Source organism: Corvus hawaiiensis, chromosome 11, assembly GCF_020740725.1.
Source record: "Corvus hawaiiensis isolate bCorHaw1 chromosome 11, bCorHaw1.pri.cur, whole genome shotgun sequence".
In the NCBI taxonomy this organism is placed as follows: domain Eukaryota; kingdom Metazoa; phylum Chordata; class Aves; order Passeriformes; family Corvidae; genus Corvus; species Corvus hawaiiensis.
In genome coordinates, this window is record NC_063223.1 from 2,749,665 (window position 1) to 2,773,155 (window position 23,491).

The 23,491-nt window shown below is 39.9% G+C and overlaps 1 protein-coding gene across 5 annotated transcripts in view; it reads left to right on the forward strand.

Annotated features, from left to right (window-relative positions):
* The window catches only part of FGD5 (FYVE, RhoGEF and PH domain containing 5), a 99,015-nt gene extending 77,497 nt beyond the window's left edge, over positions 1–21,518 (forward strand). For 3 of the 5 annotated variants that reach the window (XM_048315407.1, XM_048315406.1, XM_048315405.1), the window contains 9 exons: positions 2,019–2,102; positions 3,623–3,702; positions 7,886–7,985; positions 10,086–10,223; positions 11,295–11,397; positions 13,414–13,544; positions 15,237–15,365; positions 17,071–17,219; positions 17,946–20,057. In XM_048315407.1, coding sequence (XP_048171364.1) covers positions 2,019–2,102; positions 3,623–3,702; positions 7,886–7,985; positions 10,086–10,223; positions 11,295–11,397; positions 13,414–13,544; positions 15,237–15,365; positions 17,071–17,219; positions 17,946–17,982 — 951 coding nt within the window. In that variant the 3' untranslated portion in view covers positions 17,983–20,057. Of the gene's footprint in view, positions 1–2,018; positions 2,103–3,622; positions 3,703–7,885; positions 7,986–10,085; positions 10,224–11,294; positions 11,398–13,413; positions 13,545–15,236; positions 15,366–17,070; positions 17,220–17,945; positions 20,058–20,833 lie in introns of those variants that run through there. The other 2 variants (XR_007206057.1, XM_048315408.1) reach the window with 2 other exon arrangements.
* Positions 21,519–23,491: the final 1,973 nt, after the last annotated feature.

A 23,491-nucleotide genomic window follows, 5' to 3' on the forward strand; every position in this document is an offset into this window, starting at 1 on the left:
CATGTGGTCAGTATTGTGCAGGTGCTACTGTGCTGATCAGATTAATATTAGTGGAGAGTAATTTATGGAACAGTAAGTACATCACAGAAAAACTGTTACAAGCAATCTGTCACCTTATTCTAAGGAAATTCTATTGTGTTGTTGCTCCAACTTTGGACTACAGAGAAGAGAACATAAGACTACTATTCTGACTTGATAGTAGGCTTTATATCCTCAGCTGACAAGAGTTTGAAACTTACATAAAAGACTCCCTTTAACTTTCTTAAAAGACATTTAAAGGAGTTAAGACTTATTAGAAGGACAAGGAAAAATACACAGTAGAGTGTCCAGTGCAAGAAAGGATGGGAGGGGTTTTTTTGTTAAAATACTAGAATGAACTGTTCCAGTAATGTCTATAAAAATATTGTCTGGTCCTACTCAATAAACTCAATTTGATTTTTAAAAGTCATAAAATTTCAGGCAAAAGTTTTGGGAAGTCACTCTTCAGTATGTTTTGCCTCATTTTAACCAGAATATGCATTTTAAAGACATACAGCTAAAGCATATAAGCCTGTTTTGCTGTGACTCAGACAGCTACTTAATGAACTGGTGCATGAGTGAATTCATGTCTTAATAAAGGCAACAACTGTTTTGCTGTTAAGTCCGAGGTGATAAGGATTTAATCCCATGCCTATTGATTCCATGTAATTTTTCTTTAACCATTGTTCCTGTTCTGTAAGAAAGCTGAACTATGACCTTTTAAGAAAACATCCAAAAGGCTCCACTCTCCATTTTCTTTTTCAGGCAAATTAGTGAAACTTTTATACCAGCACTTTCAGGTGGTCAGGCAGTACTATCAAGACCCCAGTAATTCACTACAGGATGTATATCCTATACACAGGACACAGTATTTTAGTGCCAAATCATTCTTCAGTTTCCTTGGTTTTACATTGCCTTGCAATCTTTGTTCATAGTGTCCCAGTACAGTAGTCAAGGGTCTGACTGAGTGTATGCAAATAGGTACTGATGTGAGAGGTCTGGGAAAGACAGCAGGAGAGCATGACCTGGTCACTCAAATAAAGCAAGGAATGCATGCAGGCAGACGCTACTTTGGCAGTGTTAGAGCCACCAATACTGCTACTTCTTCTAGTAGTAAGGGCAGGAGAGGTCCGGAAAGACCCACAAGGTCCAGTTCTACTGCTTCATTAATTTGTTTGTTGGCATCAAGGTAAAAGGCTGTGATAATGCCTAGAATTAAGTTATGCACACTGCGAGGAAGATCTGGTCCCATTTAGTATGAGGCTGTTTGAAAAACATGCATTCTACAAGGAACTATGAGAACCATGGAAATATTTGGGGTGTTAAGGTACAGATTCCTTTTCCTCATAAAATGAAGTTTCTCATTTTTGCCCTTCCATTATCTCTGCTGTGGCCCACAGACCCAGCAAAGCTGTGAGATGTCTGGGTGAATTTCACTAGTAGTGAAGTACAGTTACTACTCTCCAATAGCCAAACCATTCCTCCCTGAATCATTCCTTCAGACTGTGGCACCTCTCCTCACCTCCACCTCTTTTTCTTGCCCAGAAGATGGAAGTCTGTGAATGCCAGCCCTGTGTGTAGCCTTACTGCAGCTTCATTGTTAAGGGATCCCCAAGGGAGTCAGACCTGCAGCACCACGCAGTTAGTAGGTATTGCCAGCTAGTAAATGCAGAACCTGCCTTGCCAACTTGAACATGTCATTGCCTTTAAAACAAGTAGCTGTTTCACCTGTGCTGGATAAAAAAGAGCTGATTAACTAACTTGCTTAGGCATTAGCAACAGTCAGAAATGGTAAGAAATAAAGTTCTGCATGCAGACTCCCTGGAGTTTTGTGGAAATGCATGTTTTGATCCAAGCTGTGTTGCTTGGGCCTGTCTTTAGTAACAGTCCCAGCAGTTCATCAAGTTACAGCTTGTTCTGTGTATCCCCCCCAGGAGAATGGGCAGGCAGGCCTGCAAACCATATTGCAAATCATTGATTTTGTCTTTCTTTTCATATAGATGAATGATGTTCTGCTGTACACATATCCCCAGAAGGATGGCAAATACCGACTGAAAAACACCTTGGCTGTGTCAGGCATGAAGGTAATGCTTCATCTGTATTAAAAGTTTGAATTAAAGTTTTATAGTGAGCTGCTGGTGCTTTGCTGGTTTATGTCTCATATCCAGCAAGGGGAAAAAGGGGATGAACCTGTTCTCAGGGTATTCCTTTGTCTCTTACAGGAGACAGAAGGAAAAATGGTATAAAACAAACAAAAATATTGTCTCTAAGTCTGTGACTTAGTATGGCAGCCTTATTCAGGCTGCATAAGTAATACAAGCCAAAATCAGTTACCCTCTGATCATGAAACAGGAAACAGAAAAGATATATTATACCATTTTGTCTCCAGCCAATGCATTATTGTTCCCTTCAACGTATTCACTAGGGCTTAGTCTGCCTGGTTTAAAACTCCTGCTACTCAAAATTTACACAAGCCTGGTTTTCATGTGCCTTTTAACTGTTTTCATCAAAAGCATTAATGGTTAAAAAAGCAATTAGCCAACTTTATGGGGGAAAGGTGTATTGGGAGTAATTTCATGCAGTGATACAAAACCAGTTTCTTCAATAAATTTATAAATTGCAAACACAATTAATCTGTCCTTACACTCTTTCCCTATGTACTCATTGGAACCAGCACCTGTGGAACAGGAGATATTGGACCAAAGAGTTCTATTGGACCTTCATAACTGTTCTATAGCTAATAATCCAAGTTGAATTTATGTGAAAGAGGATTTGAAGTGACAAGTCAGGAGTCTGACGATCTAGAAAACATACAAGATGAGAATAACTAATCATTAATTTCAGTGGAATGACACAGGAAGGTTAAGGTGTTGCGAAAAGGTGGGGGTGCTGATCATCCCAGGGACCTGAGAGTTTAAAACTAACTCAGGGATCCCAGAAATTCCTAGGAATTGCCAAAATATTCTGCTGTTAAGCGAAAAGGAGTTGAGGAGCAAGTACTTACTGAAGTACATTTGAAACACTGAATCACTAGTGTAATGATGCTTGCTAATAAAAATGAAACTATGAAGATATGTTTCTCCTCACTGGCTGTTGCTATTAGCAGGCTACTAATATACTCCATGGTAGGGAAAAGATTTTAGCTAAGCTGTAGCTTTTAAGTTGGTTTTTTTTTTTTTTGCTCTTAAAGAGCCTCGCTGCAGACAGGCATTCACTGAACTGAAGTGTTTCACTGTATAATGCCTGCATGTCAGAAAAAATGTGATTTCTATTCATTACAAGCAAAGACCAAAATGCTCTGATGCTTGTCAGACTAAACATCTCCTAAGCTTGTCATATTAAAAATTAAACCCTCATAGATACTTTATCCTTATAGGCTGGATTAAGTGATTTTTTTTTTCCTTCAGCACACCATCATATTGAAATAGAGATCATTTCTCATTACAACAGCAATACAAAAAACCCTAATGCCCATCTCTTTGTATTGAAATATGAAACAGATGGTTGGGATATCAAAGATCATATGCATTGAGACACGTATGGTGTACTGGTTATAGACAGTTTAACTCATGTCCACACTCATGTTCATGGTATTTGTTTCTAGGTCAGTCGCCCAGTGATAGAGAAAGCCCAAAACATCCTGAAGATTGAATACGATGAACATTGCCTGACTCTGTCAGCAAGGTACTGGTCCCAAATGTCCATGGCAAAGGGTGTTACATTCTAGAGCTGTACCTCTAGATTAGTCCAACCAATACCCAAGACTGAAATGGTGTCTCATTCTTTTTTGCTACTGGTGACAGACAATGGCTGAGTACTTGATTACACAATCAACATTCATTATAAATGCAAGGCTTATAAACTGTAACTAATTCAATTAATGTACTCCCTAAAGACTAGAAGTTGGCTCTTAATAACATCTTAAAGAGAAAGGAAAGAAGCGGCCTGGGTACCTTCCGTTATCTTTCACATTCTTTCCCTGTGACACTAGGAGTCTGTTATATCTCCCTTTTATAAGTTCCCTTGTTACCTCACACCTCTAGGGCTGTGAAGCTGCTGGAGAAAATAGTAATTAGGTAATACCATACAACAGATATAAAAGTATTTAATAGTGCTTAAGTGACAAAGTCAAAATTAAACCTTACTGGCAACCTTATGGGTTTTTCTAATAAAAGGAATTTCACTAATGAGTTTGTGTATGACTAGTATTTATAGCAACTGAGAGTCAAGATCTCTGTTCTAGCATCCCAAGCTAGTGCCAAAAAGACATTGTAGGTCAGTTTCTGATCAGAAGATAGCTATGTACTGTATTTTTCATGCTTCTATCCCAAAACTATCCCGCTAATTTACCTACAGCTATAGCAGAAAGGTAGGTGGCTTGTTTTCCACATGTAGTTTATTACAAAAGACAGAGCACACTAGCAGTGGTATTAAAATTAAGTCTTCCAAATAGCAAGGTCTTCAATGCTTTTAAGTACTGACTTTCCCACCATCAGTCTGCAACTACAGTGTGCAACAGAATGCCTAGAAACACAGCCGACTTCCTAAATTACACAGTGCAAGAGAAAGACAGGGATGGCACTTTCTTATTCAGAATCAGAATTTGGAGCTCTCATCCTTCCCAGAGCACTTAGCATCTGTGAGGAATGCTCAGCTACCTGTCAAAGCCTTTTGGTCCATTTCCTTTTATAACCATAACCATATCTGAGATTTTCTTAGACCTGCACGCTCATCACAATCCTCAAAATATACTCACAGTAATTCTGAATTACCTGCCAGTTATAAAAGCAGGATGTGTACAGTCCTCCTCTATTGTAGAGGGGAAATTCTGCTGCACGTCCCCTTTCCCTAGGGGAACTGAAGTTGTCATCCCTAGTGAGCAGCTTGGGATGCACTGCTTGCATTATTAGGATGTTTCTTTGCCTTCTGTACTCATATCAAGTCCATGCTTAATTAGCATAAACAAAGTATGTGAGGCCACTGTGAGCTGTGTTTATTTGGTAGTAGATAGAACCAGGGCCTGAGACTAAGGTTACCCTTCTGATAACAGACAGACAGAGACTGGATAGAGCCCCTTCCCTTTCCTTGTGCTGCTCATTCAGTGAACAATCTGCCATAAGTCACCCAAGAACAGTTCTTCCTCCTCCTTTTTGCACTGGCTGACAGAGCTGATGAGATACCAGTGAGCCAGCAAGCCAGCATGCCCTCCTAACTCCACTGCACAACATCCTTGGCCTGTTACACTCACCAAAAGAAGCACCAAAGACAGAAAAGTGCAGAAAAGGCCTCAAGTGTCCCTAAATACTGTATATTTTACTGCTCACACTGAGGTGCTGCAAGCCTGCACTAAAGGCCAGTTGTTAACAACCACAAGGCAAACCTCAAAGCCTTTATACTTGTATGAGACAAGGTGAATGCACTGAGGAAATACAGCATGAGTGCCAGGAACTAAAGGCAGTGGACTAAGGATGACCAAAGCTCAGAAGTCAGCATGGCTATATGAGCAGATGGCACTGTAAAGTCTTTCCATTTCCTGCTGAAAATGGCTTGTTGACCTGAAGAGCCATGTTATTGGTTTTTGTAGGGAGCACAGCACCTTTATGGAGAAGGCTCTTATGCTCTTATATCTTTATTTGCATTTCAAAAATATTAGTCTTGTACATAGGGATAACTCTGTGGTGCTTATATAAAATACCAGAGAAAATACTAGAAGAACACAGTCAATATTACCTCCTAAAAGGCTAATTTAGAGTGATAGTGGTAGCACTGTGACAAAATCCTATCCTGGTCCAATTTCTATGATCTGTGAAGGTCCCCTGCTGTCTAGTGAAATACAGTGACAACTTGACCCCCTTTTTCTGCTTAATGATGACTATATCAACCAATGTGAATAACTGATAGCACAGAAGATGCATCCCAAAAATCCCACAAGGACCAAATGTGGCAATAGTGAATCAAGGGCTGAGGTTCTCTGAGTCTCAGAGGTTCAGCAGAAACTCCTCTGAGCCTTTATGCAACCAGTCAAATAGCTAATTAAGAACAGACCTATGAAAATTGACATAATTGATCTTACTCATCAGCAGACAGGTGTTATTCCCACATTTAGTCACTAATAACCTGCAATTACTTCCTAGAGATCTTTAATTGAGTGGAGAAGAGGCTAAAGGGGCCAGTTAGATATGAGACTTTTGACAGCATGTTGTCCTTCTTACCTGTCTTCCCTAAAGTGGCTTTAATTTCCATCACTATATGGGCCATAATTTCCTTTGTGATTTTTAATCATATCTTAATTCTCAAGTGCAGAGAATTGCCATGAAAGAATTAGCAAGAGAAATATTTCAATCAGGAAAGTCAGGCCTTAGTGTTTTCTAGGCAGTGGACACGATTTGTCTGGAAGATGCAGACATCTCCAGATTTCTTAGAAAGCATAATTAGACACGTGGTAACTTTGGTAGTTATAAGGAGTGACTAGGCTGAATAGAGCTCTGAGCAACCTGGTTTAGTGAAAGGTGTCCCTGCCCATGGCAGTGGGTTGGAATGAGACGATCTTTAAGGTCCCTTTCAACCCAAACCATTCTGGGATTCTATGACTAGTAGTGTGGCTCTTGACAGAGATGATCTCCTGTCACATAGCTCCTTGGCTTCCAGAGGCTAGCCAATTTGTAGTACATACACTAGCTCAGAGTTTCTGCTCCAGGCTTGTTGAATTTTGCACAGGCTCATGTTTTTCAGACAAGGGCTTATGCTCACAGTGCAGAGGGATGCCAAGTCAAAGATCATCAAGAAAATCTGGCATTTCCTCTCTTTTTGTGCTCTTATTTTTTTAAGACCACAAAACACAAATTGTTCTCAGATGTCTTGTTTGGTGGTCTTCATGAGGACAGTGTGAGGAAATCACAGCTGAACAGCAGCTGGCAATGATGCTACTGCTAGTTTTTACAACAAAGTCTAGTGGGTAGCTTTAATGTGAGTGGCTGGTATGATTTGGAGAGGGGAGACCACACTGAGTTGCATTCCCTCCTGTGACTGAGGCTAGAAACCGCTAGAGCTGTGCAGAGTTTCAGATGAACAGGAAGTGCACAGTTTGAAGTCACAGCAGAAGAAACAGCTAAAATAGGCAGGATACCTCATGGGTGTAACAGAGCAAATGCATCTGTGAAATAACAGGCACCCTGCTGCTTTTTGGGGATAGCTGGACTGGCAGGGAAGTGCAAAGTGCTCGCTGGTTTGCCTTGTGCACAGGGGGCACCTAGGGGCCAGTCTGGAGAATTACTGGCCTCCACGCATAACTGCAACTCCACGGAACGCCCAGCTTCCTTCACAAATTGCTGTCCTGGCTTCTTCTGTTCCAGGAGACTGGAGGTTGTCTGTGAAGAAGCTAAAGGAAAAATGAATCATTCACATCTCTATCGTGGGTGACACACTTCTGCATTTCCCAACACGCAATTCATCTAAGCATCCCACTGTAGAGATGAGCATAAACACACTTACTTTGAGCAACCCATATCTGCCAACACTCTATGCACTAGAGTGCCTGAAAGATAGGGCAGACGGGACAAAAAGAGACACTTCATATTGTCCTGTGTGATCTAGGATTGAGCAGCTTATAGCAAAGCCAGAGACTACTTTGAAAATTTTTCTGGACATTTAGTTCCTTCTCAGTCACAGTCCTAAGCATGCAGCTACACTAACCATCACTCTGAATACATCCAACAGTCAATTTTGTTCCTGGTCAGATAATTATTCAGTGTAGTGTAGTAGAGGGGAAAAGCAAACATTCATGAAGTGAAACTTTTCTCCTCTGATCAGCTTGTTTCAGTCCCTGCTGCGCATGCCATTAATTGCTCCGCTGTATTTCATTCCCCAGCTCTTGTTCAGAAAGGGATGACTGGTACAGCTGCATCAGCAAACACATCCCAGATGACTACAAAGCTCACAAGACTTCGACTTTCCACAGCAGCGTGGAGGTAAAAGGAGGCCAAATGTTTCAATGCTTGAAAAGGGAAGGGAGAGAAAGAGAGAGAAAGGAGGAAGGTTATACAATGCAGAGTTCCTAGTAGCCAGATACTCTATTTTCATTTAAACAAGTATGCCAAGCTTGAACGATGGAACTCATCACAGCTCACGGGCTACCTCTGAAATGTTAATCACACTCCATACTCTGTGGCCTTTGCTTAGTTCTTCTGGAGGAAGATTGTTTTGTCCTAAAGGACAAACTAGTAGCTATTTTGGGTTAATTAAAAATAGCTACAAACTTCATAGATTAAAAAAAAACCCCAAGCTGCCCATTAGTTACACTAATATACACAATAAAGTCACTACCCGTGCAAACCCCACCAGCAATATTGAAATTGCACCAGTGCAATTATGTATATTATTATCTCATTATTTTCAGTTCTACTACTCCCAGTTAAGGAGGCAAAACCCACATCTGATAAAAAGTAAAAATGCTATTTTAGATTATGTAGAACCCCAGTTTTACTAAATAAGAAAGAGTGCTGGTGAGGCCACACCTGGAGTGCTGTGTCCAATGCTGGTCTCCTCAGTATGACACATGGAAACCTTGGAAAGAGTCCAACAAAGGGCAGCAAAGCTGATAAGGGACTGGAGCACCTCAGATAGGAGGAAAGGCTGAGAAAGCTGGCACTGTTCAGCCAGGAGAAGAGAAGGCTCAGGGAGGATCTATTGTACGAATACCTGGAGGGTACAAAGAAGAAGGAGCCAGGCTCTTCTCAGTGGTGTCCAGTGACAGGACCAGAGGCAGTGGCCACAAACTGAAACACAGGAGATTCCTTCAAACAGCAGCAAATACTTTTTCACTCTGAGGGTGACTGAACACTAGCACCCAGGGTTGCCCGAGGAGGTTGTGGAGCCACCATCCTTGGAGAGGTTCAGAAGACACCTGGACACAGTTCTTGCCAACTGCTGCTATGTGGCTCTGCCTGAGCTGAGTGGTTGGACCAGGTGACCTTCAGAGTTCCTTTCCAGACTCAACCATTCTATACATCAATTTTTGAAGACCTCAGAAAGTAAAAAATTAACTCAAAAACAAAACAGGATTTTTTTTCTAGCCTGTATCTAATCTACTTTCAAATATTTAACAGAAAAAAATTAGAAATTAATCAACTTAGTAATCTAAACCAAATCCTTTTTCAACAAATGAAAAAAAATTTCTCTTGCAGCTCTGCTTCTGGTGTAAGCTTGAATGTACACGTGGAGAAATTTAGAGGAATTTGATTTGTCTGTGTTTAGATCCTATGTGTCTGCAGAAGTCTAATTTCCACATAGGAAACAATCCTTCAAAAGCAAAAAAGTTTGTCCTGCTTGTGCCAAATGCTGAGCTGTTGTGAACTGACAGTGAGGTACCCATAATACTTTGGTGCTGAACCTGAAGTAGCACGGCTCAGCACGGCTTATTAGATTGCATTCAGTTCCACACTGGTCGTGGCTCCCTGGGCTTGGACCAAAGGCACCTGAACATCACTGCCATGTGGTGCATTCCAAGAACTAGGAACAGCAGATAACATTTTCTAAAGCTTCTTACATATACTGAGATCAACCATAAAGCACGGATCAGATCTGGAGTGGAGTAAATTCACTTTGGTTTTACTGTTTTCTTTACTCTCTGTTCCCTTATCACACAACCATCCCAACGTGTAATGACAAAGAACTCAGGTGCTTTTTTGATTGAAGGTTGTAGAGCTTTTTATGGATATTATTTCAAAAGCTGCTAATAAAAAAATGCTTTTAACTCATGTTCCTGCCTGCAATTTTCATGTGCAATTAGTCAGATACTGGTCTGATGTGCAAGAGTGTCAGAGCCTGACCCAAAATAGATTTATGTGGATTTTTACTTTTTGTGCTCTGGCTTTAACACCAGTGTGTACTGTCTTTCAATGCTGAAGCAGCTGTATGTCACTTAGATAAGTGCATTAGAAATGAGAAAAATTGGGGATCTTAGCAGGTGAAGGTAGACTGAAATGAGAGAATTGTATGTAATGGAACAGGGCTGACAGTGAACTTTGGAAGTGTGGATGCTTCTTCATTTATTCTTCTTTCATTTTAAGCTAAGGGAAAGGCTTGGAATACCCTTGGGTGAGAGGCCTCCTATGCTGGTGCCTGTGTCCCATGTCATGATGTGCATGAACTGTGGCTGTGACTTTACCCTCACTTTGAGGCGACATCACTGCCATGCCTGCGGGAAGGTAAGAGCTGTGCAAGCTTCTCAGGGGAATTTTATTCACACCTCCAGGACACTGGCAGGCACTGCTGTAACCTGAAAATTTGTAGCAATATCAAGAACAGAATTTGACTTCTCACAGAACCAGTGAGCGCTTAGGTTTCTAATGTCGCTAGAAGGCATAACAGTAACCTTGCCTTAAGGTCAAATTAGCTCCCAAAGGCTAGTAGCTAAAGGCTGACAGGGTAATTGTTGTTGAGTGCAGCTGTTATTTATATCTGACACACAGCTAGCTCTAGAGACAATGAAGCAATACACTAAAAATACAGGCTCTGTTCTGGACCAGAGCAGTAGCACAACTACTCCATGTCCTGTCCCTAATAACAGCTGGTAAAATTATCTTCCAAGGAAAGTGAAGAAACTGAGCAGTAGAGCATTGTTTGATCAGTGACTGAAGGGAAAGCTTCCTTTGTACTCCATTGAAGAGCTGTTGCCTCTGGCCCTAAAGTTCAGGCAATCTATAAGCTTTCTTGGTTTTGTCCCTTAACCTCTTACTCTAGAGATTTGCTTGTATACATAAACCTGCAGTCCTGTTTTAAACCACGGATGTCTTTTAAACTGATTTAAAAAAAAAATTTAATAAAACTATCAGAGATTTTTGACAGGATAAAAAAGCATTTAACTTAATCTTTTTTTCTAATTCCCCAGAGAAAATCAGTCTGTACCTACACAGGGTTTGGAGGAACATGCAAGCTTGTTTAAGAAAACAAGGGTACTAACAAAGCTACAAAAACTGCAGTAGTATTAAAGTGGTCTTTCTATGATTCATTGATAGGGAAGGTGTAAATTTCTGGGGAGAAGGACACAGCAGTGGTGTGCAGCCAAATACAGTGACCAATTCTGCTTGGCTTACAACAGTGTAAACCTACAGCAATCGCATTTCAATCAGCAGGCTTTTCCTGACTGCCACAGATTTGGGAGTCGTGCGTGGTCCACTATCCAACTTCCTCTCCCAGCCAGCTCAGGGGATTTGTTTTGTATATGCATATCTATAAATTTAAATCATATTTATGGGCATCTCTTCTTGCTGGAACAGATTGTATGTCGAAATTGTTCAAGAAACAAGTACCCCATGAAGTACCTCAAAGATCAAGCAGCCAAAGTCTGTGATAGCTGCTATGCAGAACTTAAGAAAAGAGGTAAGATTCCTTCACTCTTGGCATAACTGACAAATCGATTTCCTGCTTGTATAATGGGGAGGCTTTAGAACCTGCCTACTATATAGTGTTTTGTTAAATAGTATTCCTCATTTCAAGCCTGAGGCATGTGTATTGAGGTTCCAGGAGGGCCAGGCTGTATGGCAGCTAAAACTGCTTACCGAGCCATAAAATCAAGTTTAGCGAACTGTTTTTTCAAACTGAAAGAAGGAAAACTTAGGTTAGATATACAGAAGAAATTCTTTGCTCAGAGGGTGATGAGGCCCTGGCATGGGTTTCCCAGAGAAGCTGCAGCTGCCCCATCCCTGGAAGTGTTCCAGGCCAGGTTGGATGGGACTTGGAGCCACCTAGTCTAGTGAAAGGTGTCCCCGCCTATGGCAGGGGGATGGAACGAGATGAGGTTTAAGGTCTCTTCCAACTCAAGCCATTCTGGGATTCTATAATTATGAGCCAGGTTCTCTGAGAGCTCCCCTGGCTTTCTGATAAACCAGAATAATGATTAAAACTGTGTCCTACAAGGAGCAGCTGAGGACTCTGAGCTCATCTCCTTTGAAGATAAGGAGACTGAGAGGTGACCTCATTGCTCTCTGCAGTTTCCTGAGGAGGGGACATGGAAACAGTGGTGCTGATCTCTTCTCCCTCTGATCCAGAGACAAGAAACATGAGAAAGGTTCAGCACTTCAGCAGGGAAGATTCTGACTTGACATGAGGAAACACTTCTTTTCCAAGAGGGTGGACAAACATTGGAACAAGCTTTCTAGAGAGGTGGTCTATAGCCCATGCCTCTCAGTTTTTAAGAGACATTTAAACAATGTCCTTAATAGCATGTTTTAATGTTTGGGCAACCCTTAATTGGTGAAGCAGTGGGACTAGATTGTTGTAGGTTCTTTCTAGCTCAACTATTTTATTCTTTAATTAATTATAGGTGATAACTCTTCCCTGTCATTTCTAATTAATTATACATTAAAATAAAACAATGTCTTTATGGTTCTTCACTGTCCTCATCCATGTTGTAGCTTTTACAAAAATAAATACTGAGGCTAAACGCAGAGTCACTAAGAACTTTTCTACAGGGCAAGTTAATCTAGTTACAGATGAAAACGTGAATTCAAAGCAGAAGAGCTACTGCCTATCTAGAATTTTGTATTATTATCCTACTATATAAGTCTCTTTTCTGATTTAAGTACACATCCAAATCAAAGACAAAAGGGGGAGAGGGGTTACAAATGTATGAACAGAAAGTGAACAGGAAATCATTTTCTTGCACAACTACTCATGTAGACAGTCTCTAAAAGTAAGTTTATTATATTGCCAAGAAAAAAAAGGTGTGGACAGATGAGATTTAGTTTTTCCATCCTGATTAAGGGAATTCACACTAGTCAAGAAAACACATAAACAGATGTTGCCACAGCAGCCAGAAAAGCATCCCCAAGCCACTGTGTGTCCAGAAGCAGTAACTCAGCTTTGTGCTAAACTAATGCTGTGCTTTACTAAGAGCTATCAAATAATGTGTTGCCAGAAGTGAAATCATGAAGATATGAACTCAGACATGGGCTTAATGGAAATTTTCAGAAACAGAATAACGGTCTCCCATGCACAATTCAAAGAGAATTAATGGTTCATACAGAAAGAAAGTTGCATTAGTGAATCTATCCTGCAAAGGTGTTACAGAACATAGAGGAGAAAGATGTCAAAGCCATTTGCTTAACGCTCATTTTGAATAAGAAGAAAACAAGCTGTGTTTTGTGCTTTGTCAGCTTTCTTGCAGGCCTTTTCAAGAAACTTTAGGTTACTACCATTTACTAAGGGTGCCATGGAATCCACTCATCAGACTTAGAGGGGTGATTTGAAAGAAAGACTAAAATAAAAGCTGTGTATAGAGGAGGCATTGCATTTTCCTTAGTCATTTGTATTAGTGTGTCATGTGTCTCCCCTAGCCTGATATGTACCAACTTACCTATTTTCCCCTTCCCTATCTGAATTTTCTTCATCTTGCAGAGCGGCCACTAAGTGTGAGCTTCCCTCCAACTTCATCCAGGTGTTCAAGCAGTGCCTTCTCCTCTGTGTTCCACAATATTCATTATTCATCTTTTAAGAAACAGAAGAGAATCCCTTCAGCTCTCATGGAGGTAGGACCAAGCTGCCTGAGAAAGGCAAGGAACTATAGAAAACTGTGTACTCATATTTCAGCAGCTCTGTTTTTAATTTATACTGTGTGCAGTGGGCTCAGCACGTGCCTTGGTTTACTTTCATCATGCAATTTTTTTTTTTTGTTTTTCACAGTAGTGTTTAAAATACAAAAATACTCTGAGCTCTAAAGATATCACAGAAGTGTCTTGAGCCCACTGAGAAACTCAGTTAGAGTACGGTACTTTAATTTGCTCATCAGTCTATGAAGTCTTGAAAAAACTAAAGCGCCTTTAAGGTACTAGATAGAACAAGAGGGCAGATCAACAGAGCATGATACACTGTTCATCAGTTACCTTTCTTAACAAGACTCTTACTTCCGGAATCTTACTTTGATTTCAAGAGAAATAAAATGACACTGCCTTAGGAAATAGACTTACTTAGTGAATAGTCCTTGGCAATCAATTCAAGAGCATACATGTTTAATCAGGCACTTTCCCTCCAGCTCAAACAAAACCATTTCAAATCAAATGGGTAAAATCTTGATTCTACCAATGTAAACAAAATTCCCACCGATTTTAATGGGGCCATGATTTCTCCAATTATATTAGTTTTCTTTCCAGGAACAAGGTGCCAATCATGTTGATGATTGATTCTAGGTAGCTAAGCTGCCCATTGAACTTGAGCACAGTAAAGTACTCCCATTTCCTGCAGGCATTTATCATTGTATTAAAGAGACTAGGGTGCAAAAATCTTGCTGAACTCATTTTACAGTCGAGACACTGGAATTTCTTGAGGTTTGTTTGTGAAACTGTGCCAAAGATACAAGCATGTAATACAAACACACAAACTGAGTACTAAAAGAGCTAGCAGGCAGAATTTCAACCCCATAAGGAAAAAAAACCCATCACCTTTCTATTCACAGGGAAGCAGCACATCTTTATTAACATGAACTATCTCTCAATAGCATTACTCCTGGTCCTGGAACATTTCTGTTCTGCTGCAAAACACTGCTATATTAATTCTCGGTCATCTCTTCTGTCAGTGTTACAAAAGCTGATTTTGACTCTCTGCCCTTTGTTTCTAAATTCAATACCATTACAGTTTACTGCTGTAACTAATGATGTACACTCTATTCCATGTGTGCATGTGTATAGCCCCATCTACTCAAAATCTGGATTTTTAAGAACATTAAGCACTTAGACCTCAAAATATTTCTATGAGAGGAGCAAGTCTTCTCAGAAATATTATTTCAAAAATAAAACCAAGTCATTATCAAGTGATTAACCTAAATTAATGTAAAACCATAGCAAGGCCCTAAATATACCCACATCTCAAAAGTGTTCAACCACAAAACTGTAATTCACTTCTGGAAGCATGTACTTTTAAAATACAAAAAGCACCAAAAAACACCAGATGTGGGAAAAGGGACAAGTTTGGCTTTTCAGAACACAACTGTAAACTTACTGACCTCAATAATAACTCGACTGCATATTTACCATTAGAGTTACTGAGAAGTAAGTTTAACTGTAAATATTCAAACAGATAAAAAGAACCATAATACCATGCTTATATTTTTTCTGTATCAATATTTTTATGGTTTCACTTAGTGGTTGGTGCAATGCAAACATGCATAATCAGGAGGGGAAAAGCCTTTACTGTTAAAAATCCTGATTTCTCCTACCCTGCTCCAGGTGGCAGCCTCAGGAGAGGGAGCTACCATCAGTGGTTACCTCAGCAGATGTAAGGGAGGCAAAAGACACTGGAAGAAACGCTGGTTTGTTATCAAAGGCAAAGTCCTCTACACCTACATAGCAAACGAGGTACTGTGCAATCTGACTTGAAATAGTTTTCTATCTGAGACCCCTTCTTTACTCCCTACAGGCAGGAGACCAGTAAATGGGAAAAGTATAAATGGTAGTTCTTACAACTACCTGCTTCTGAGACCTGGCCCTAACAGACTGGCTCAGCCACAGTTCTAGCTGGACCTTGGCAGCCCTCACATGCTGCCCTTCATTATTTGATTTCTTACTATTCATGCTGTTATAAATTGTCAACCACCGTGACCCTTAACATACATATTTACACCTAAAGATTTCAAGATCTTTTGGTGTTCTCTGGTGCACTTAGTAACTGCCAGGTATTTTTGTAGATAGAGAGTACAGTGATCCATTCCTAGTGGGGAGGAGAATCTTGTAGTTTGGCAAGTGTAAATAGGACATGCTTGTCCTACTAGCACTGACAGGGAAAGACAGGAGGCAGTCTGCAGAAGTGAAAATAATGCCAGCTGTGTTGGCCTGTAAGTTCTTCCTTACAGCCAAGGAGGCTGAGTATTAACTAGATCACTTTTATGTATTTTGTCTTTTCCCAGTCCCTTTTCTTATTTTATAATAGCTGCAATACAAATAAACTTGAAGTGTGATACAAAGTTTGGTTATAAAGGATAGATTTCATAAGCAAAAACATAAAAATTCATTTTGCTCAAATAAAGAATATAGAATGCAAGAACCTGTCAAAGCAATACTTGGTACTTTAAGTCTTTAAAATACTTTGCAAACATCAGATATTTAAAATTGCATCACCATCACCCCTGTGATGGTTATATGAAGCAACGTTATCCCCTTTAAAGAGATGAGGAGGTTGAGTCACAAAAGGATTCATGTTTTGGCCAGCAGTTCAGACCTTTAGCATCAAATTCTGTATGCAACACATTTACCTTATCTCTTTTAACCTTAAAAGTGATCATTTCTGGTTCAACAATAGGGGAAAAGCAAAAATGGTTTACTTTACATTCCTAGTCTGCAATTTACCTTCTAAAAGCAGAGGCAAAAGCAATATACACATATAATCTACCTAAATACAGTGACCAAAACTACAGCTATCAGTAACAGCTAAACTGCAACTTCATTAAGGCTTATTGTTTTCTTTAACTTGTACAGAGCTGTGTCTGCCAAACTAAACTCATGGAAGTTTCTTGGGAGTAAATGAATGATTAATTGCATTACGAACTAGGAAATTTCCAAGCAGCCTTTTGGAAAGCATGTGTGCTGCTTGAGAAAGAGCAGATTTCTAAAAAATCACTAGTGCTGTCAAAGGCAATGACAAGGCACCAAAAGGACTACTGCTTGCAGCCAGCAAGTAAAAATGATCAAAAGGAACGTGACTGGAAGTGAGTCTCAGGCTTTCAGAATTGCTACTGTACTCTCAGTAATCTCAGGTTTGCCTCCTGGACCATAATGTCAAAGACAGCCATCAAAGTAACGGCTAATTTGACCTTCATGGCCATGTGGATGATCATGAAGAACTGGACTTTGAGAAGTGGTGTTCAGGACTCAGATTAGATAAAAAATGTGCAGTACACAGGCACTGCTCCTGTTTAGGTTAAGAGCCATGAGTCCAGCAGAACATTCACACTACTGCTTTTGCAGAACTGTCACAGAAGGGTTGTATTTTTGCTTTTCAGAAAGGGCCCTCAAACTGTTACAAGCCTTCTCTCTAAATTTTGATTCACTTCTTCTTTGCTTTCAGGACAAAGTTGCTACAGAAAGTTTGCCTTTGTTGGGTTTCACCATTGCCCCAGAAAAGGAGGAAGGAAGTATGGATACAGTTTTTCATCTCTACCACAAACAGACTCTCTTTTATAGCTTCCGAGCAGAGGATAACAATTCAGCACACAGGTATGGGGATACACTTCCACATTAGTCAGTGCACTTATGTAGGGATTTTCCCCTCCTTCACTTCAGAATGCCTTTGTAACAGATGAAACAAACAACTTTCAGAATTTTGATTAAGCCAGATTGCATGTGACTGGCCTGATTGACATTAAAAATCTAGCTGGTGCTTTTCAGTTCCTTCAGGAAGGAGAATTTGCTCCCTTCTGTACGTAAAGAAGAGACTGAGCCTCAAGAGTCATAGCTAAAAGTCTATCAAAGGTGATTAGTGTATAGAAACTTCTAATTTATATGTTCAATTTACTCATTTCTTAGTTTTCTCATCAACAAATGATTTTTTTGACTTCCCATTCTAATGTTACTGCTTTCACATAATAAGATACTCACAAAATTTGTAATAAAAATGCCAGCACCCCAAGACACACAGAAAAGGAAATGGGTGTTTATAGGAGGTTTTGTTGCTTTAAATCATACTTCACCAGATTCATCTTTCCTATTCTAAGAAAGCACTTGTACTATCTTTGAGATTTTACAATAAATTACTGTCAAGATTGCACTAGAAAGCAAGAGTCCCAGTACTCATCTCCCTGCTTTAATCACAGAACTATAGTTCCTCATTAGAGCTGGGGTGGAAAATACAGTGTTCTTCAGGCTTTATGTTCTTAAAATACTTATTTTCTTAAAATGCAAAAAAAATTTACACGTACCATTTTTCTTTCCTCTACTTTTTAGGTGGATTGAAGCCATGGAAGAAGCATCCATATTATAGCAGCTTTCACTCAATGAACTTGGAATAAATTCTCAGATTTCTATACATTTCCAGCAACCCTCTTCTGACTTACAAAACTGAACAGTGTATTTCAGGCCCACTGGCCACACACACTGGATTCACTGGAACTGTTTCCAGCTTGCTCTTTTTCTTCATTCTTCTTACATCCACATTGTTGCAAATGAAAATTTCAAGATAGAGATTATTTATGGTGATCTTTATGTCTGTGCAAGTTCAGCCTGTACTATAAGCTGCTCTTCTGATCCCACAATAAACTAAGCCTACATCAAGACCAGAAAATACATGGAAATATTGACAACAGTAAGTAACAGGCTCAGTTTTACTTACTCTAGAGCACTATTGTATTTCATTGGATTGGTTTTGATGTCTACCATGACATGAGAAACAATGTAGTAAACAACAAATGATCATTTAAAGCACTTTATCATTTTTATTGAACTACAGCTTCATTTTCTTCATGTTTCTAAGGAGTTCTGTGGCCTGATGTATTACTCATCCATTAACAGGTGCCAGCATGAAATTATGCCCTGCGTATGCTAAATTGCTTCCACAGAAAATGAATGAACAATACATTCAATTTACCTGGTCTACCAACACTTCACTGACTATGATCCAACATAATTACTTACTATCCATTTATAATTTTACACAAATCACTGTATAATTTATGTTAAAGTTTTAGTTTCATATCACTGCAGTACTTTGAAATGCACTCCAGTAGCTCTACCGATCTAGATGCTTCTCTCTAAATATTTCAGACTCAAACCCAAAGGTTATTTTTAATTTATTATAAACCTACAGACAGTTGTCTCCCTAGTAGTGTTAAGATTTTTATCATCTATTTAAATACTGTATCTTTATTTTCAAAATTCCTGTTGTTTCTGCTGTTCTTGTTATGAAAAATGTCATCAAAAGTTTAATCCATATAGCCAGCACAGCATTTGAAATATGCTGGGTGGGCTGAAATGCACTTGTCTGAACCTGTTCTGCTGGAGTCGTTTGGAACTCCTGTAGCTACACCTGTCTTATGTCAGACTGCTGCCATGCACTACGATCTCCAGGGCTGGATTCTCAGCAGCCAGCTGTGTCTGTATGACTTCAAAGATGCTGTGGTGCTTTACACCAGCTGAGGATATAGATCTCTGGAGTTGGGGGGGGGGGGGGAGGTTTGTTTGGTTTGGGATGTTTTTTTGTTGGGGTGGGGCTTTTTAGTGTTTTTGGTGGGGGGTTTTATAAAGAAAGTTGAGAAGTGATGTTCTAATCATTGCAATACAATGGTTTTGTCCTCAGTCATAATATTTAACTGAGGAATAGAATGACATCTATGATTAAAATATATCTCTGTATAAAAAAAACATGTTCAAGAATTTACTTACATTAGATTATATTGGTGGGAATTTTTATTACTTTCATTTTTCCCTTTCTTCAAGAAACTTAATGGATATCTGAATTTTTGACCCTAACAAACTTTTTTAGAATTGTCCATATTTTTAAAGGTCTATAATATATATCCAAATGGTAAGGTAGATCAGTTTATCACCTGGATAAACAAGCTTAAAAAATACACACCTACCACTAAATGAAAAATGTCATTGTTTTTGTTTTTTTGATACATCTGAGTCTGACCATTCCATTAAGAATATATTATCATGTGCCAACAGAAACCAAGAATGAGAAAAACAAAACTTTTGTATTCTTTAGTTAATGGATGAACAGCAATGTTAACTCTTTGTTTCATGTATGAGCCATGGCCTTGCTACAAATACACTGTAAATGTTTACCCCCCCCTTGAAAACATTTTGCACTGACAAGAAAAATAAGACAACATTGAATACAGAGCAAGATCTCTAGCCATGGTCTGAAACAAAACAAAACTGCACTACAGAACGACAGTATTATGAAGATTTAGGTGCTGACATTTAGTGACTGTTGTATGAAGCTTTCAGTTAGAAGCAGGAAATGACTACATGAAAATACTTTGTTGTAAAAAATAGGATACAGTGCTATTAAACTTTAGTTTAAGTAATGTAGAAAAATAAAAGAGCAAAACATAACTGCAGTTCTACAGGCTTTTCCTTTACACAATTTTTACCTTCTTTAATTCCAGCTTTGCAGTTCTAGTTACTGTTTAACAGACACTTGCCTATTAAACAGTTCTCTGACAAACTAAGGAAGAGCATTAAATCAGAAGATGGTACTGGAGGCCTTCTGGTAGAAACAGGATTTAGACCTAATTGGTATGACAATGTGTTTCAGTCACACTGCATTCATCTTCTGTAAAGCCCACCTACTTTACTTCATCTTGGTTTCAGTTACAGATACAAATGGTCTCAATGCAGCATAAAGAAAGAGCAAAAAATGAAAATGTCCTCACAATTTCAATCCTACTGTTAACTGAATTTGAGCAAAGCTAAACACCAGAGACAGAAATTTTCAGAGTTAGCCCAGTAATCACCTCTTATAAAATGCTAACCTCTTAAAACAGAGGTATATACTCAGTTTACTATTTGAAATTTACTTACACAGCTTTTTCTTACTAATCTATAGCTAGGACTACTCCTTCAAAACAAAAATTTTGCTCCACGTCTTCACAAATTATATGAAAAAAAATTTAGAGTAAGTCACAATGTACTAGCTGCTCAGCCAATACCTGAGATTCAAGCTGTTCCCATTTGTTGTTTCAGAGTTTTTCTGTTTATTTATCTATTTATTGAAAAGCATTAAGGTTATTAGTTATTATCTGCAAATAATATTTAGACCTATTTTATGGTATATGCCTAGTTAAAACCTGGTTTTAAAACCATTATTAAATTTTTCTTCCTAATCAAAGTACAACTCATTAGGAGATGGAGAATACAACCTGTACGACAAGATCCTATACCACTTACACAAGCACTGCTGGTCAACACCTGGGACTGCTGCTGTTCCTGAGCTGCTTCTCTGCTGCTTCTACCACGCAGCTATGAATACCAACCAGGCTTTCCTGTTTGCATGCTACTTTAACACAAAAGCAGTAAAAACTATGTTGGCTGTAGCCACGTTTGGTGAATATCACTGCTTGTAAAGGTAAAAGAAAGAGACAATATTCAGTGAGGGGAAAAGGTATTCCTTTAAATACTAAGGGAAAAAACACTAGTCTAACTCCACAAGTTACTTAGGAACATAACATATGAACTTGTGTGAATTAAAAGCAACGTAATTCTTCAGCCTGGGTAACACTGTGACCACTTTTGATCAAGTTTTGACAAGAAGGTTTCTACACTACAGGGCATTGTGGTATGAGGTCAAAGGTAGAACTTGATAATCTTGGAGGTCTTTCCCAACCTTATTGATTTTATGTAGTGATATTTTTCTGCAGTCTACAAAACCTACAGCAGACAGCAAACTCATTTTTACTGAGAGACAAACATGGAGAAATGAGGGCAAACTCCCCCACCTGATGGAGGTCAGCAGCTTCCCTCAGCACTGCCCAGCCACGTACAAACCCGAGTGAAAGGCATGAGGACTCATACTTTAAAAATCATCTACTAATACTTAAAAGAGAGATATAAATTGAATGTGTCTTTAACAAGACCAAACAGCTCTATTAAAACCTTGTCAGTCACTTGTAATTGTTGATTTCTTTCATACTAGGTATTGGCTCTGCTCTGAAAATTTACCTTGAAAGTTCCCAGAAAATTTTAAGCGGCTGAAATGAGAATTTAAAAACCCCCAAACAACTGAGCTCTACAATACCGTCTATCCCAAACATTCAAAACACATGAATAACCTCAAATCCTATTTGTATTTTATACTACTTGGCATGCCCTGAGTTTTGACCCCCTCTTAGTCCATTATGTACTTTTACTGCCACCACCATGGCAAGAGAGAGAGCTTTGGCCTCTTGAAGCCCACACGTTCATTATAGAGGTTCTCTCTTTCCACACCTAGAGCCTCCTTCCCTCCCTGCAAGTAGGCACATCTCACCTCTGTTCTGTCGGGAATTCAGTCTGTTCTCCTGGGAAGGGAATAATTTCCACAGGGTCTCTTCACTTCTCGCATAGCAGCTCCGTAGCACATTTTTTCTTCTGAGGCAACTATCCCACTTCGTGGGAGGAGCTAAAACGACCTTGTTACCAAGGCCCGTTTGAAACTGACCGCCACTAAACTCCTTTCTCAGCTAAGGCTGGGAGCGGTTCAGTCTTTCCGGGGAGGAACTGCGGCCTGAGGAGAGGCGCCCTCGGGCCACCCCACGCTCCATGGGGAGAGGAAAGGAGCCCTGAGGAGAGCAGGCCGCGCTCCATGGGGAGAGGAAAGGAGCCCTGAGGAAAGCAGGCCGCGCTCCATGGGGAGAGGAAAGGAGCCCTGAGGAAAGCAGGCCGCGCTCCATGGGGAGAGGAAAGAAGCCCTGAGGAAAGCAGGCCGCGCTCCATGGGGAGAGGAAAGAAGCCCTGAGGAAAGCAGGCCGCGCTCCATGGGGAGAGGAAAGGAGCCCTGAGGAGAGCAGGCCGCGCTCCATGGGGAGAGGAAAGGAGCCCTGGGTGCAGCTCGCGCTCCCGGCAGGAACTGCGCGATGAGGCGAGGAGCCCTCTGAGCAGAGCTCAGGCGTGAGGAGCAGAAGGGCAAGCAGGAGCTGATGTGTGCCGTTTGGAACCCCCCATCCTCTGAGGGCTGGATGGGAGAGGGAGTGAAAACTACACTTGGCAGAAAGCGGTAGCTAGAGAAGGTGGTATTTTAATTTTTGGCTTTCTCGCCATCCACATCTACTTTAACTGGCAGTTAGATAAATTTTCCCTGTTTTGCCCACGACAGTAATTGTTAAGTGATCTCTCTGTCTTTATCTTGACCTATGAGCTTTTTCATGTCATTTTCTCCCCATCCTGCTATAGAGGAAGAGGGCAAAGTGAGTGACTGGCTTATCATCTGGCTGCAATCCATGGTCAGCTCACCACAGTGTGGTAAATAGATATAATTATTTTCTTTGCTGCCAGTCTAGTTATTAACCTTTACTTGTAAAGTAATCTCAGTTCTCTTTGATCTTTTTCACCTCCGGCATCTTCTATTAATTTCTCTCCAGTCATAGGTAAGGCCAAAAAGCACTTTTTACTAAGGCTCCTTTATACGTCTCTGTATATAAATTTAGCAGATTTCAGCATTATCTAATACAGTCTTGCTTATTAAATAAGTTCAGGGCATACACTGTAGTTCTACATTTCATTGAAATTATTGCAAAAACCGCAGTGAAATTTGTCACCATCTTAATATGGCTTTCCTCAACCTGAGTGTGCATGGTGGAGCTGTACAGCAAGCATGATTGCTCTCCACCAGAGCTCAGAGTAAAACTTCTGCAAAACCTTCTCTGGGTGGCAGAAACAAGGAAGAAAGAGGAGACAAAAGCTCCTGCCTTCTAAACCTTTCCTCAACTTACCCATCAGGAAACACTGAGGCCATTCATATTTGGCTTTAGCGTTTTCCATTTTTCCTTTCATTCACTCTCTTTTATAGACTA